We start from the raw sequence: 16,702 nt of genomic DNA, 5'->3' as shown, positions 1-16,702 counted from the left end.
CTTTTAGCATTGTTCATGTTTGTGTTTCAGTACAGACTTATTATTAACGTCTTTGAATTATAAATTGCACGTATTTCTTTTATCGAAATTAATTAATAGAAAAAAAAAGAAACATATAAGAAATGAAAATTAATTATATGATCATCTTACCAAATGATTCAATCTGTCCATCAATTGGCCGCTTCAAGTCTACAGTAGAAATCTTGTACACAAATATATGAATGAATATCTGATGATTGAGTTTGGTGTTCTTGAGACGAAGAGACCTCTTTTACATTCAGCCATACCGTGGTTAACACTGATCTTAAGCTTGCGCACAAAGTTTTCATATATCAGAAGTCGGACAGACTTTTCGTTCTATGCATCGAATCATGCTCAAGCCATTTCCGTGATTCTCTCCATAACTGGGTTTCGATTCCCAACTTCTTCAGCTCCAGAAGACCACGCTCAACTGTAAAAACCGGAAGAACCCGCCACATCAGATTCAAGCAGACATCATATATCATGCGTAGCACTAAATCAGCAGCTAGTTATATGAAGACGGACACGAAGAAATAGATGAACTTAGCTAGATTGTTAATTATTACAGAAAGAGAGGGAGACGAGTACCATCAACTGCATCATGTGAGGTGGCAGGTGACTTGGAGTTGTGGTTGATCCAGAATTGCAAGCGTTCATCTGCTATATCTGGTTCCACTCCATGGTTTTTAGCTCTTCTCCAGAAATATGCAAGCCAAGCCTACAACAACATCGTCTCAAAATGTCATACATATTTTTTTTATTCAATCGGTCTATATTCTAATCTAAGATTAAAAGATTGGGGATTCGAAGTAGTGGAGAAGCTAACTACTCTTGCCAATTTAGGTAAGCCCAAATTTGCACAGCGTCATGGGTATTTACATTTGGAAATGTTAGAAGAATGCAAAAGGGGAAAACACAATACCTGCTTGAAAAGTATATCTTCAGACTCCTCTTTGCTGAGTACTGAAAACAATCAAAACACATTTATCAAAACTGAAAATTAAAAGAAAATTTATGTTGAAAATGTGCCAACTTTGAATCATTTAATAATACTCTGCTGCTGTTTGTTATTCAACCGGTTTGAATCAAAGATATCAGAAACATGATCCATAGCTAAGATGAGAACATCTATATCCAAATAAACTTCCGTGCGGCCTAAGGAAGAAAGGAAAATCACCCTAACAACTGCATTCATATTGTTTTTTTTTTTTTTTTTTTGGGGGGGGGGGGTGCGTGGGGGTGTGGGGAGAGGGGGAGGGTGAGTCCTGTTGAAGTCCGTGTTGAATTGTAATCTTGTCTTGGCCCAAAGATAATTGATCCGACCCATACACAAAGAAAGATCCATGCACATGCTAGAGAATTCTAGCAAAGTTCAAGTTGGTGGAAGAGTCTAGAAGAATGGTGAGGATTCCACTAACATACAAGATTAGTGTAGATAATTCTAGCTTAGGAAGGTAGTGGAATTATCCAGATATCTCTAGCATGATGTTTTCATGCTTCTCCAAGGTTCCATCCATGCTTATAAAAGGAGAAGGCATCCACACCATTTGTAACAACCAAGAGAGCAAGTAGTAAGAAGTGAGAGTGTCAAGTAAGAAGTAAGAAGAAGCAACAAAACTTCTAAGAGTGTTTGAGTGTTTCCTCTTGTACTAAGTTTGTGAGTGAATAAAAACCTTGTGTAATACTTTGAGAATTCTTTCTTTCTCTTGCCTATCAATTCCGCTGCGTTACATTCTTCTTTGTGAGATAAACATCTTTAGAGTAATGAAGCACTTTTAAACCCCAACAAATGGAATTTGTCGACCTTTGACAGTTCCAAGATCCCCTTAACAAAATGGAGCGGCGGAAAGAAAAAATCGAACCATCCTCGACATGGCTCGAAGCATGCTCAAAAACAAGAAATTGCCTAAGGAATTGTGGGCAGAAGCTGTAGCATGTGCTGTCTACCTATCCAATCGGTCTCCAACAAGGAGTGTGTGGGGAAAAACTCCGCAAGAAGCATGGAGTGGAAGAAAACCAGGTATTTCTCATCTAAAAGTTTTTGGAAGCATAGCCCATGTACATGTACCAGACGAGAGGAGAACCAAACTCGACGACAAAAGTGAGAAGTTCATCTTCATCGGCTATGACACAAATTCAAAAGGCTATAAGCTGTATAATCCAAACAATGGGAAGACGGTGATCAGTCGAGACGTGACGTTCGATGAAGAAGGAGAATGGGATTTTGGCCCGCATGCAGGTGATCTTCACTTCTTTCCTCAATTTGAAGAAGAGAATGAACAAGGGATGATGGAGCAAGCAAGAGAGGTTCAACAAGAATCCACTACTCCACATGCTTCACCAACATCAACCAATCATGGTAATTCATCAGCATCAACATTGTCAAGTGGGAGTCTAAATGAAAGAGAAGTACCACGCGCAAGAAGTATACGAGATCTTTATGAGGTAGCTGAAAGACTTGATAATCCTACACTTTTCTATCTCTTTGCTGATTGTGAACCAGTCGACTTCCAAGAAGCAGTGCAAGATATTAAGTGGAGGAAAGCAATGGATGAAGAAATTGAAACAATCTAGAAGAATGATACATGGGAACTCGCTATTCTTCCAGAAGGACACAAAGCCATCAAAGTCAAGTGGGTGTACAAGACAAAGAAAAATGCAAATGGAGAGGTCGAAAGATACAAGGTAAGACTAGTGGCGAAAGGCTATAGTCAAAGAGCCGGAATCGACTATGATGAGGTATTTGCACCCGTTGCTCGGTTGGAAACTATACGATTACTAATTTCTTTGGCAGCTCAAAACAGTTGGAAGATTCAACAAATGGATGTGAAGTTCGCCTTCCTAAATGGAGTCCTTGAAGAAGAAGTCTACATTCGGCAAACCGTCAGGCTATGAGATCAAAGGGCATGAAGACAAAGTTCTGAAGCTAAAGAAAGCCCTTTATGGGTTAAAACAAGCGCCACGAGCATGGAATAGTGGCATCGACAAGTACTTTCAAGAAAACAACTTCATCAAGTGCCCTCATGAACATGCTCTCTACGTCAAAATCAAAGATGGAGATATTTTGATTGTGTGCTTATATGTGGATGATCTAATCTTCACTGGGAGTAATCCAAGCATGTTTGAAGAGTTCAAGGGAGTGATGACCAAAGAATTTGAGATGACCAACATCGGGTTAATGGCATATTACCTAGGCATTGAAGTCAAGCAGAACGAAGAAGGAATTTTCATCTCCCAAGAAAGCTACACAAAGGACATACTGAAAAAGTTCAAAATGGACGACTGCAAGCCCGTGAGCACGCCAATGGAGTGCGGAGTCAAACTAACCAAGTATGACAAAGGAGAAAGCGTAGATCCAACATTTTTCAAAAGTCTAGTTGGAAGCTTGCGCTACTTGACTTGCACAAGACCGGATATTCTCTATGATGTCAGATTAATCAGTCGCCACATAGAGAATCCCACAACTACACATTTGAAAACGGCCAAAAGAATTCTTCGATACCTTAAAGGTACTGTTAACTTTGGCTTGCTTTATTCAAGTTCTGATAACTACAAACTTGCTGGATATAGCGACAGTGATTGGGCAGGAGATTCCGATGATAGAAAAAACACTACTGGATTTGTGTTCTTCATGGGAGACACTGCATTCACATGGATGTCGAAGAAGCAACCGATTGTCACTCTTTCTACCTGTGAAGCTGAATACGTAGTTGTTACTTCATGTGTCTGCCATGCAATCTGGCTGAGAAACTTGCTGAAAGAATTAAGAATGCGACAAGAAGAGCCAACAAAGATCTATGTCGACAACAAGTCTGCAATAGCTCTAGCAAAGAATCCAGTATTCCATGACAGGAGCAAACACATAGATACCCGTTATCATTTCTTAAGAGAGTGCATTACAAGAAAGGATGTGCAAGTGGAATACGTAAAGTCTCAAGACCAAGTCGCCGACATATTCACCAAGCCACTCAAACAAGAAGACTTTGTCAGACTAAGAAACTCAATTGGCGTCACAAGACAAGATTAAGGGGGGATGTTGAATTGTAATCTTGTCTTGGCCCAAAAATAATTGATCCGGCCCATACACAAAGAAAGATCCATGCACATGCTAGAGAATTCTAGCAAAGTTCAAGTTGGTGGAAGAGTCTAGAAGAATGGTGAGGATTCCACCAACATACAAGATTAGTGTAGATAATTCTAGCTTAGGAAGGTAGTGGAATTATCCAGATATCTCTAGCATGATGTTTTCATGCTTCTCCAAGGTTCCATCCATGCTTATAAAAGGAGAAGGCATCCACACCATTTGTAACAACCAAGAGAGCAAGTAGTAAGAAGTGAGAGTGTCAAGTAAGAAGTAAGAAGAAGCAACAAAGCTTCTAAGAGTGTTTGAGTGTTTCCTCTTGTACTAAGTTTGTGAGTGAATAAAAACCTTGTGTAATACTTTGAGAATTCTTTCTTTCTCTTGCCTATCAATTCCGCTGCGTTACATTCTTCTTTGTGAGATAAACATCTTTAGAGTAGTGAAGCACTTTTAAACCCCAACAGTCCGTAACCCTAGGCCATAATCTATTAACCGATGCTATTATTGGTTTCTTAATTTTCAAGTTTTTTGGAAGAAGTAGGCTTGATTCTAACTATGGTGGCGATCTATCACCAGATAGATAAGAACTTCACTTATGACGTCAGGCCCCTTGCCACACAAGTATTAGACCAAGAAAACCAAGATCACGGAGACAAACAGTGGCACGAGTACACTACCACTAGGGCATCGCGTGCCAATGATACAAATATCATGTGAAGAAAAAATTACGTATAATATTGTATTAATGGCATGAGAGTCTAGAGTTGTAGCGTGGTCCTTCTTCGGATCACGGTAGGGTTGAACTTGCGATCAACTTCATGCAAGGGACGCGTTGCTCAAGGTTATGCTGAGGAGGGTTAGAGTGGCGACTGATGATCATGGTGATGAGATGTTGAGGAGGAGGAGAAGGAGGATATGAGGAGGGTCAAGAAAGAAAAAGAAGAAGTGTAGTGCGTGAAAGTGAGGTTTGCTGTGTTTGTATGAAAGATTTTGTTTAGGGTTTAGGGAAGCACGTTTGCTATGGTCAATGTGGTTAAGCTACTTCTGCAATAACCTACTTAAACTTTATTATTGTTTATTTTTTAGTTTATGTTCAGCTTTATTGGTTATATCTTCGAATTACAAATTGTATGTAAGTATTTCTTTTATCGAAATTATTTAGCAGGAAAAAAACCTACAAACTTATATTTTTATGATAATCTTACCAAATGCTTCGAACTGTCCATCAATTGGTAGCTTCAAATCTACATGTAGAAAAGAACTTGTCAGGAAACTATCATGATTTCTCTGTTGATTTGATTATAATGGATTGCTCAACTGTAAAATAGAAAATCCCTTCACCTATAACACCAGTTTTCATTGAACTAGGGCGTCGCTGTTGAGCCATTGCAACTGCCACCGCCTCCTCTACCTTCGAGACAATGACACGAAAACTGGTCATTGCAAGCAATCAATACTTCAAAAAATAGCAATGCAGACCAACAGATCAATCACGAAGACGAGTTTTATTGTTTCAGTAAACGGACTTGCTAATCATAAAAGAAACAGATAATGTTTGTAAGATCATAAGGATTGGGGGAACACCTTCAACGAAGCAAGTTCGCGCAGACCCTTCTCCACCAAGAGCATGCTCTCAATGTTTCTCTCGCCTGAGAGTTCATTCAAATCTCGTGGACTATCTTCTCTTTCATCTAGATCGTTGTTGTCTTAACAGACCAAAATTAACGGAAGACATGAATAATGCGCATCACTAGAGGTTTAGTTTTAAAGATACTGAGAGAAGCCAAAGATAAACGTAAAAGACAACCAATAATGATGGAAACACTAACTTACCTATCTCATCTTTCGCTTTTTGTCCGGCTGCTAATACAGCTTCAGCTGGATGAGGAGCAAGCGATGACCAGAATTCATATCTTGATGTCGCTATTTCAGCATGAATACCTGCCAAAATACCCTTTGGTCATTCAGTAATCACTCCTAAAAGGTTAATTTGCATTCTTCGGACATCTTAGGGACCTTCAGTTGAACAATATAAATTCTTCAACAGAAGAGTCTCTGTAGGTGACTAGGCAATAGAGGATTTGCATTTCCATGTTTCGGAAACCTTTCGAAAGATAGGAAGTTCTATTTTGGCGATTAAAATGACTTAATTACCATGCTCAACGCATAAGCTCCAGTACCGAGCTAGCCAAGATCTCTTCAAGACCACCTCTTCCTAAGAATAAAAAAAAAACTGAAAATCATGTAAAAAAAGGTACAAAAAAAAGAAAAAAAGAAAAAAAAAGGGAACTGACAATAAAAAACTGAGCACAAACCATCTCTTCACGACTCAGTATCATTCGTTGAGTCATAATCCGAAGTGATCTCAGTTCGTACTCTGCTTCGTCATTTCTACCACCATGACCACTACCACCTTGAGTCTGTGCAGCCTCTCTCAAAGCAGCCTGTGATAAATCGTGTTCAAACTCATGGAAAACATTTGCTCAATCAAATCGAATTAGACCACAGCGACATGCGCTATGACATGCACACACACACAAAAGACAGCGCAAAGTGTGTATGTGCATGTATATGAAGTTTAGTACTGTGCAGAAGATATGTTGAAACACGGCACATACCTCCCTTTGCTGCAGTGCTGCCTCCTTTCTGAAAAGAAACATATCGACGTAAAAGTTAGCATTCTAAAAAACAATAATCAATCTGAATTGGAATGCAGGTATATGCATGAAAAGTTTGAAGCTTGCCTGCTTAGAAGACGGGCTTCCAATGTTACACCTTCGCCAAGATTAGCAACCTAAAGATAACACACAGACAATGAAATAGTATCAGATTGGCCAGCACATCACCATACACATGCTCATGCTGCAAATCAACTGTATTTACACCATGAAACAAGCAAAAAAAGTACAAACCAATAAACGTGATAATAAGTACTTTGCACTTGATTGTTCGTTGAAAAATTTAAAGCATTACCTGCTGCTCAAGCTGTCGAGCCCTTGCTTCTGTTTCGTCGCACCTCTCTTCTGCAAGTCGAAGCTGGGGAAGCACATATCAAAATGGAGTGGCAGAAAGAAATATACGACAACTGTATCATATATATTACCAATGTTACATTAGAACCATTGAATGTTTAGTTCATTGGCATCACCTTTTCAAGTAGATTTTCGTTTTCTTCTTGGAGCATATCAAGCTGCAATGAAATTCACACCTCATTAGTTGATTATCCACTGCATAATATTTTGTTTTCGACTGTATAGTCTTCGCCTGTGAGCTTAAAATTCAAAGTCTATTACTTTAAATTTTTTTTCAAACAAGTATCAAACTGAGAGAAGACAATATACCTCGTCTTCTAGAGCAGAAGAACGCTGCGCCCGATTTTCTCTCATGTTAAAAGTCCCTAAATCCAAAGACATCCTGTTCGGCCAGTGCTAGAAACGTTTATTAGATATAACACATGTTTGTGTACAGGAATCGAAAGAAACCACTTTAAAGAACAAAAGAGAAATTATTTCAGCACTCCCTTTTCCTCGACCTACATTCCTCCCTTTTCTTCTAGCCATTGATTGATAAACCAAAAGAGAGTTAACGAACAGAAACAACGATAAGAGTGCAGAAGGAAAAAATGTGGGTACGGAAATCATCTCCCCTAATTTATATCAAAGCACCACGGAAATCAAAACATGAAAGTATTGATGATGACTCAGGAATTAGTAAATATTTAAGAGCTTGGCACCTTTTATCTCTCCGATTATCAGCTGAAGCATCTGTTCCAACGGGTGTAGATGGTGGCCTAAGTGATATAGGTGCTGGCTCTTTCCGATTATCAGCTGGAGGATCTGCAGAAGAGGGTGGCCTAAGTGATATAGGTACAGTAGCTGGCACCATGTGGACTGGCTTGGTTCCTAACTGCGGACGTGCAGCAGCTAAAGAACGAGCAGAGGTAGGTTGTTCGACAGCACTGGTAGGCTGAGATGGCCGAGCAGAGTTCAAGCCTGGTATAGAACGAGCAGAGGTAGGTTGTTCGACAGCAGGGGTTGGCTGAGATGATCGAGCAGAGTTCATGCCCGATACAGAACGAGCAGATGTAGGTTGTTCGACAGCATTAGTTGGCTGAGATGATCGAGCAAAGTTCATGCCTGATATAGAACGAGCAGAGGTAGGTAATTCGTTGGAGTTCGAAGTCTGAGATGACCTAGTAGCCACTGAAGAGCGAAGAGAATGTGGCTGTTCTACAACAGAGTTAATGGGTTTCGTGTTGATGGATTTGTATGGTCGGCTTGCTGGTAGTGAATGAGCTGATGACTGTTGCTCTGCGTACTGATATGGTCGACTAGCTGGCGTCGAATGGGTAGAAGATGGTTGTTCCATCGAGTTAAGAGACGGTGATGATCGTCCCCGTGTAGATGTAGATTGTTCTTGGGCAGCACGAACTGACTAATACCAGAATAACGTTTAGGTATCAATGCAAATTAAGCACATATTATGTTCATAAAGATATCATGTCACATTCAAATACGAATCATTAAAACTTTATGTTGTTAGGCTGTGAATCGGAACCATTGAGTCCACTAATTTAGCATCCACATTAACCATAATCCCATTACCATTGGAGAGCGTGGGCGCATTGATCTTCCGCCTACAAGTCCGAGGCTGCCTGTGCCGCTTGACAAGCCAAGATCATAAGAAAGATCGTCGTCCTCCTCATCATCGTCATCAGTTTGTTTGTGAGCCATCACATGTGCAAGCCTTTGCGCTGCGGCTTTCGTGTGCTGCGCTTTCTTCGCACCCACTATTCCAACCGACCCCGACCTCCCATGGTGGTGCATTGGTGACATCATTGGCGAACTTGGTTGCCCCGGGGTTCCACCACTGCTATTGCTCTTCTGCCTGACATACACCGGCCTCATCCGATCCATAGCTTAACTGCCTCCACTGCCATCAAAATTGGATGAACACCAAGAGAGAAATTACCAATACAATTACATACATCAACATCAACATCAACAAAAAATGAAGAAAAAATTGAATTCTTCAGCAGAAAGAAACCTGCTTTATGAATCTTTGAAGGAAAATGCAGCTCTATTGCCTCAAATTTCATGACTTAACGGAACGCCATTACTTGCAACGCAAGAAATTAAACTCGGATCGTTTCGGTTTTTCGACAAAATTCAATGATTTCACATTAGGGCCATCACCAAATTTAGAAAAGCCAGAGTTCCGAATAAAGGTTTCACAAATTTTTGTTTCAAACATTCAAAAGTTGAAAATTTGGCCTTGAAATTGTAGAGTTTTTTTGTCAACAGAATCAAAATCTTGAAGCTTTTACGAATTGTAGAGTGGGAAGCCGAAGGAACACGATCCGAAGTTTGAGGCGCCGAGGGAAAGAATTAATGGAGCTTTTGGCGTTCATTGGGACACGTTTGGTTTGAATCAGTTGGTGCTAAATATTGAAATAATTTTGTTTTAAATATGACTAGGATTTTGATTAAAACAAAATAAAACTCTCTGCCGTCTCATGTTTTTGGCACAATATTTAAGAATGTCACGGAAATTGAAGTTAAACGGTTAGGTGGGACAAAGTTCATGGAGAGTCTCATTTTAAGAGAGTCTTTTTAACATTTCTCGTATTAACAAACTAACAATATATGAGCCTAACCTTGGTTAAAATAAATGTGCTCCCTTTGTTTTCCTCCATTTGAGTAGATTAAACTAGAATATTATTACGTCAAATTGTCTAACAAGACATCGTTATTATATGTGTAAATAAAATTTATTAGTACTTCAACCTTTTTATTAGTTATAGTCGATTTGAATAGTTTTCTTCGGGTTAATATTCGATCCAGTTAGTTTGATATTTGAAAAAAAAAAATCTCAATATTTGAGGACTTTCTAAATTTAAAATTTAATTTCTTATTTTACACAAACAAATATTTAAGGATAGGAAGTCAAAATATTGAGTATATGAGTAAATGCTGTTAACCGATTAAGTTATAAATATTTTGCCTTCGCTGAGTGAATGTTATTAACTAACTATCAATTTGTTGTCAATATATTGTCAATGTTTTTATTTGAGAGTTTTTGTATTTTTGTTTACCGATAAATAAAATTGGAAAAACAATCAAAAGCCCAAAGCCTACCCGCCAAACACATCCTTAACCTCCAGTCCTCGCTTCTGTAAACATCCCCAAATCTCTAAAATATAGGGTTAGGGTTTTCGATTTCAACCCCCAAATCGCCATCGCTCTCAAAGATCACTCAAATTAGGGCTAATTGTTTCCCCCCATTCAAAAATGCGAGCTCTCCAAGAAGCTCCCTCGCAAGCCGGATTCCCAATTCCACTCACCCAGGCCCCAAATTCAACCCTAGGCGTCGGCGTTTCAGGATCCCGATTCTACAGCTGGCTCGGCGAGTGCCATGGGTTCTTCCACAATGTGGCTCTGATCGTGCCCTCCCTTCTCTTCGTCCTGTACTTGGCGTTTCAATCGAAAAAAAGCTTCTCGAAGCTCTCCCATGGCCGCTCTTATATCATGATTGCGTACTACGGGTGCCTCTGGCTTGTTAGCTTGCTCAACCTTGCTTGGTGCTGTTTTCAGGTTCGTATATTTCACCCCCCCCCCCCCTTTGGAAGTTTGCAGCTTTGTCTTTGTTCTTCGTTTAGAACTTGAATCTTTTAGCTGAATAGTAGCATTGTTGTGGGTAAATTTTAAGGCTTTCGGTTATTAGTTTTGGTGGAATCTTGTTACTTAGTAGTATGGTTGTTATTTGGAGCTCATCTCGGACTATTTATGTAGGAAGCACTTCTGCCAGAAATGCTTTTGATATAAACAAGTCAAAATGTTTATTAAAAATCCAAGGGCTTCCTGGAAATGCACTTGGAATCCTGAACAACCACCTAGCAAGTGCTTCTCTAAGAGCTCGTACAACCCTGAAGCCGCTTTGAAGTTTTTCTGTCATAGTTAGAAGCACTTTTGGTTGTGAGAAAACACTTTTCGCCCTTCTAGTTCTAGAAGCAGTCCCAGAAAGGCCCCTGGTTTGCTAGCTGTATTTGATGTGGTGAATGCTGGTTATTCTAGTTGTGCGTATTAGGATTTGTAGTTCATGTCTAAATTCTCCTTTCGAGGCATTTCTTGATAATTTTGCTAAGATGGGGTTAAATTGTCACTTATTTGGTTCAGGCATGGGAGTGCAGTCCTGGAAAACAACTAACATGGAATGTCTTATCTTTGTTCACAACCTCCGGGATGCTATTTTTGGAAGTAAGCTTGCTGTCATTTTTGCTTCAAGGGAATTATGCAAGTGGGAGGGAAGCTTTGGCACGGACTTTTGTCATCTCAGGGATCCTTGTTGTTTTGGATATACTTCTCAAGGTATCGCTTGTTCTTTTTCACAGAATGGATTTTCAACCTTATGACCTATGTATGCTTGTTAGTTACAGAATATACTAATGGAAACATATGCTAATTATTTTAAGCTGCTCATATTGTTCTCTAATGATTTTTTGTTGGAAGTACACATTGGTGCAGCATTGTGGTACTTAATGGACTTACAATCGTAATCTGTTCTCTTCCAGGCAATTTATCTATTTGGATTTGGCATTCCATTGTTCATTGACAATAATGACCATGCACATCGAACGAAGTGGGACTTGTGGGTTGTCCACAGGCTAGTGATTGCTGCAATTTACAGCTTTATATTGTTCATGTACCATTCCAAGTGGAGAGAGAGGTTACCGGGTAAGTTCATCGGCTATTAATAAAATCTGATGTATACATGGATTTCATAGCTATTTAGTTAAATGTGATGTCTCTTTTCTTGTTCTGCAGCAAGACCTGCATTCTACAAGTATACCGCTATCATGTTTACGTTAAACGTACTAGCACTGTTTGCTTGCTTGCTTACTGGAAATGGGGCTGGATTTGGATTCTGGTATGCGTGTAAATTGGTCATTGATCTGAAGTGTCTATTTTGCCAATATTTTAATTCAAATATTAAAGAGCTTCTTTTAAGTAATTTTCAAATTTTTTGTTTGCAGGCTATATGGTGCTACTATTGTCTGTTATCACGCCTTTTATCTTCCGCTTTTGTATGTAACATTTCTGGCAGACTTCTTCCAGGTATTTGTAACTCTCTGTTTTTATCGATAGTATTTATTATTTATTGCTTTTCGCATTGGTAATTGATGTTTGGATGAAACAGGAGGAAGATTTACATTTGGAGAATGTGTACTATTCAGAGATGAAAGATGCTGGTTTCTTTGACGCTGATTGGGAGTGACACACTAACCTCCATATCGACGGTGGTCATGGTTCTCCGGGAATTCTAGAACGTAGTCACAAGAGGATCCGATCATCACATTTGCTGTATATAGAAGTCCATATGTTACTGGATACCAAAATACTTCAATGTACTGTATCCTTTAGGTGTTTGTATGATGCCATTGTGTCGTGTTGCTTTTGCCAGTCACAAAATAATGAAAGTTGTCTTTCTGAGATTTTTAGTGCTTATGCAATCACTGCCTGAGTTTAAATTAGAAATGATCAACTTGATCAAGTGCTGTTATGCACCGGTTAAAATCAAAATGAACCTTAACTCCTTCGTTAACGGCATGATTAGTGGAAATTAGTGCTTTTAAATTAACTGGAAGCCCTTGAAGTGTGTTTTGGAAGAATCGTTTGCTGTGTAATTCTTTCATGAAGCACTTCCAAGGAGCGAATGTAATACTTTTCTGGGATATCATTGATTGTACAATTTACATACGGAATTTGATGCATCTTATACATTAGCCCAAGCTAGTTGCCAGATTTTTTAAACAAAGTGTATTTGGGATTTCCATTGTTTTCAAAGATTACAAAGGATTGGTAGGATCGGTGGATGGATTTATCCTTCTCATCGTACAAGGACCTAACGTATGCTTCAATGGCGAACTGAGGTTTTTTTGGCGTCCCTTTTCTAGCCTCCAAATGCTTGAGCAAGTTCTGGTTAAAGATAGCTGCGTTCTGTGTCATCGTGACGTTGTGTTCTCCTCCGGCAGTTGGCCATCCGATCACTATAGGAACTTCGGACACCCCCACCCGCTCCATTGCACGGTAAAATGCATCCACCATGGCATCCAACAAGGGTTTTTCGATTTAAACAGCGCAAAATCCAAGTGCATCGAAAGACTTTTGTGTACATATCCCCAGTAAGGATACACACTGACCATGAGAGGTGCTACTTGGTTTCTCAAAAATGGGAGAATATCCGAAATGTCGTTGTTGGCTTTTTGTATGAAGGTCGCCCTTGAAGGTAGATAAAGAGTATTCATGGTCTTATCGTAATCAAATAATGTGGTCACCTTGACACGCCCTAAAAACTTCTCGTCCAGCCAGCACTCGTCGAACGGCTTTCATGACCCACAGGACATCAGCGCTGTTGTCCTGGACAGCTTTATCGCCAACAACAATGTAATTGATGTCTACCTCATTCAAGTAAGGATCCACATAGTTCGAGAGCCACCATCTCACAACCGAGTCTTGGGATTTTAAGTGCTCGTTTGGAAACATTACAGCTACGGAGTTTCTGATTTGAGGGTTCTTAAACTTTTCATCACAGAGTTGTTGAAAGCAAACACCATGGTTCTTGGAATTTTATACTTGTGTAAGAGCTCGGCCGTTCTATCTGCAGGAGGAAGGTTGGTTCCTTTTACTGGTAAGCAACTACCTACCGGACTTTTACTCAGGCTATCTGCCTCGGTGGCTGTGGCAGCAGCGCACACAAGAAGCACTACTTCCCAAACAAATAATCTCCCCATCGTGATTCTCAATTCGCAATTCGCAAAGCAAGCCTTGGCCTGCAGGTATAGTATTGAATTTTTTTATGTATATTTCATAATGAACCGATTACAATAGACAACATATATAGGAGAAGAGATTAGGGAGAGCAACACTCAAGCTTCCTCAAATCACTCCTAATCTATTTACAATATCAAGACTCCTTAACTTAAGGTTAAGTACAACACAAGTAAACACAATGGAAAGAAGACTAAGCCCTAGGGTTTTACACGTTGAGTAAAAGCTGCAAACCCTAGTTGACTAACGATTAGACTTGTATCAATGGAACTCCCGATATCCTCCAATCAGTCAATCTTCCAACACTCCCCCTCAAGCTGGATCAAGAGGGTTCCTTGAACCAAGCTTGGATAGAATGTACAGAAACTGAGCCGTAGGGAGAGACTTAGTAAGGATATCAGCCAGTTGATCATGACTGTGAGTGTAATGAGTGGTGATAATCTTTGATTGGACTTGGGATCGAACATAGTGACACTCTACTTCAATATGCTTCATTCTCTCATGGAAAATAGGATTGGAAGCAATATGCATGGTGGCTTGGTTGTCACAGAACATAGGCATAGGTGCATTGCTTGGAAACCCTAGATCAGACAGAAGGCTTTTCAGCCAAACAAGTTCACAAGTAGTGGAAGCCATAGCACGATATTCAGCCTCTGCGCTGGATCGAGCTACAACACTTTGCTTTTTGCTTCCCCATGTTACCAAATTACCACCTACAAATGTGCAGAAGCCTGTAGTTGACTTGCGATCAAGGAAATTTCCCACCCAATCAGCATTTGTATAACCCATGATGGCAATGCTATCATTCTTTTGCATAAAAAGCCCTCTACCAACGGACCCTTTGAGATATCGAAGAATTCTTTTCACAATATGCATGTGTCCTAATGTAGGAGCATGCATAAATTGACTGACAATACTCACAGCGTAAGAAATATCAAGGCGCGTTATTGTGAGGTAGATGAGTTTGCCTACCAACCTTTGATATTCAGTGACATTGCAAAGGAGCTTACTATGATCATGGAGACAGAGTTTACTATCCAAAAGGAGTGTGGGTAGGCTTGCAATCCAGTAAGTTAGATTCCTTCAAAAGATCAAGGATGTATTTCCTTTGATTGAGAAAGAGGCCTTTCGATGATGTGGCAAGTTCAATACCGAGAAAATATTTGAGAGTTCCCAGGTCCTTGATTGCAAATTTGCTTCGAAGAGCAAGCTTGAGAGAGTGAACTTCTTCAATATTGTCACCTGTCACTATAAGATCATCAACATAGATTAACACAATCAACTTCCCAACTGAACCAACACAGATAAAAAGAGAGGAATTGGCATTGCTTATTTGAAAACCAAATGCTTCAATTACCGAGCTTAGTTTTGAATACCATGCACGTGGAGATTGTTTCAATCCATAAATGGATTTATGCAGTCTACAAACCATGTTAGGATCATGAGATTGAAGATGACCAGATGGTAGTTTCATGTACACTTCCTCTTCTAACTCACCATGTAAGAAGGTGTTCTTCACACCCATTTGATACATAGGCCAAGATTGGTTCACAACAACCGATAATAGGACCCTTACCGTGTTCATTTTGGCAACTGGAGCAAAGGTTTCCTTGTAATCCAAGCCATATGTCTGAGTGAAGCCATGAGCTACCAAATGAGCCTTGTGTCTTTCAATGGTCCCATCTGTGTTGAACTTGGTTTTGTACACCTAACGACTGCCCACAGCTTTCTTTCCCTTGGGAAGGCTAACTACGCTCCAGGTTTTATTGTCATGAAGTGCTTGTAGTTCATCCCTCATTGCATCTTTCCAAACTGCAAGTTCATTTGCTTCTTGAAATGTTTGAGGGTTATGAGTGTTGTCCAAGGTGCTAAGAAAGGATGTATGAGATGGTGAAAAGTGTTGGTACGAGACAAAATCTATGAGAGGATACCTAGAGGTGAAAGTGACATAGTCATATACGCGAAGTGGGGGCTGTCTATCTCTGGAAGGGTTTTGTCTAATTGGGACCTGAGGTTCAAGATTTGTAATTGGAGAGGGTGATAATTCTGGGGATATAGGTAAAGTGACATGAGGTGTGGGAGTTTTTTGATAGTGAGGAACACTGGGCAAAGGAACCAGATCACTTAAGAACTCCCCCTGACCTACATCACTCAGTTCCTTTAAAAAAATAATGAGTGTTTTCATCAAACCTCACATCCCTTGAGACCATAAGTTTTCTTGTGGTTGGATTGTAGCACTTATAACCTTTATGAGTAGATGAATAACCCATGAAAATACATTTAGTTTCTCTGGGATCGAGTTTGTCAAGATGGAAAGGTTGGTTATGAACAAAACAAGTGGAACCAAAAACCTTCAAATGTGAGAGATCAATTTTTCTTTCCTTTAATACTTCATATGGAGACTTGAAAGCTAATACTTTACTAGGCAATCTATTGATAAGATAAGTGGCAGTGAGCATTCCTTGTGACCAAAATTTTTTGGGCACATTCATATGAAACATGAGTGATCTTGTCTTCTCAAGGAGGTCTCTATTTTTTCTCTCAGCAACCCTATTTTGTTGGGGTGTGCCAACACATGTGGTCTGATGCAAGATGCCATGAATACTTAAATATTGAGACATGCTATGGGACATATACTCAGTGCCATTGTCAGATCTTAAGACATGAATTTTTGATGCAAATTGAGTACTAACTAGTTTATGAAAATCTTGAAAAACATTTGGAAGTTCACTCTTATATTTCAAAAGATACAACTAAGTTATCCTCGTAAAAT

At 39.6% G+C, this 16,702-nt stretch overlaps 2 protein-coding genes across 2 annotated transcripts; one reads left to right on the top strand and one right to left on the bottom strand.

Moving 5' to 3' along the window:
* Window positions 1-195: 195 nt before the first annotated feature.
* Window positions 196-9,018, bottom strand: LOC103934055 (coiled-coil domain-containing protein SCD2). Its single transcript, XM_048577126.1, has 16 exons — window positions 8,707-9,018; window positions 7,836-8,536; window positions 7,444-7,516; window positions 7,251-7,292; window positions 7,076-7,138; window positions 6,847-6,896; window positions 6,721-6,748; window positions 6,418-6,546; window positions 6,257-6,317; window positions 5,936-6,043; window positions 5,687-5,808; window positions 5,444-5,513; window positions 5,308-5,346; window positions 944-984; window positions 610-739; window positions 196-451 (listed from the first exon to the last, which is right to left on the bottom strand). Exons 1-16 carry the CDS (start codon window positions 9,016-9,018, stop codon window positions 333-335), a joined length of 2,088 nt encoding a protein of 695 aa, XP_048433083.1. The 3' UTR covers window positions 196-332.
* A 1,214-nt stretch (window positions 9,019-10,232) lies between these two features.
* On the top strand, window positions 10,233-12,593 carry LOC103934030 (protein CANDIDATE G-PROTEIN COUPLED RECEPTOR 2). Its single transcript, XM_009343736.3, has 6 exons — window positions 10,233-10,695; window positions 11,278-11,469; window positions 11,673-11,835; window positions 11,926-12,028; window positions 12,135-12,216; window positions 12,299-12,593. The coding sequence occupies exons 1-6, from the start codon at window positions 10,393-10,395 to the stop codon at window positions 12,374-12,376; spliced, it is 921 nt and encodes a 306-aa protein (XP_009342011.2). The 5' UTR covers window positions 10,233-10,392; the 3' UTR covers window positions 12,377-12,593.
* Window positions 12,594-16,702: the final 4,109 nt, after the last annotated feature.

The sequence above is a fragment of a genome, unplaced genomic scaffold (genome assembly GCF_019419815.1).
Source record: "Pyrus x bretschneideri cultivar Hongxiangsu unplaced genomic scaffold, Pyrus_bretschneideri_v1 Contig11, whole genome shotgun sequence".
Taxonomy (NCBI): domain Eukaryota; kingdom Viridiplantae; phylum Streptophyta; class Magnoliopsida; order Rosales; family Rosaceae; genus Pyrus; species Pyrus x bretschneideri.
The sequence above is the reverse complement of the archived record's forward strand: the minus strand, read 5'-3'. Positions and strand labels throughout refer to the sequence as shown.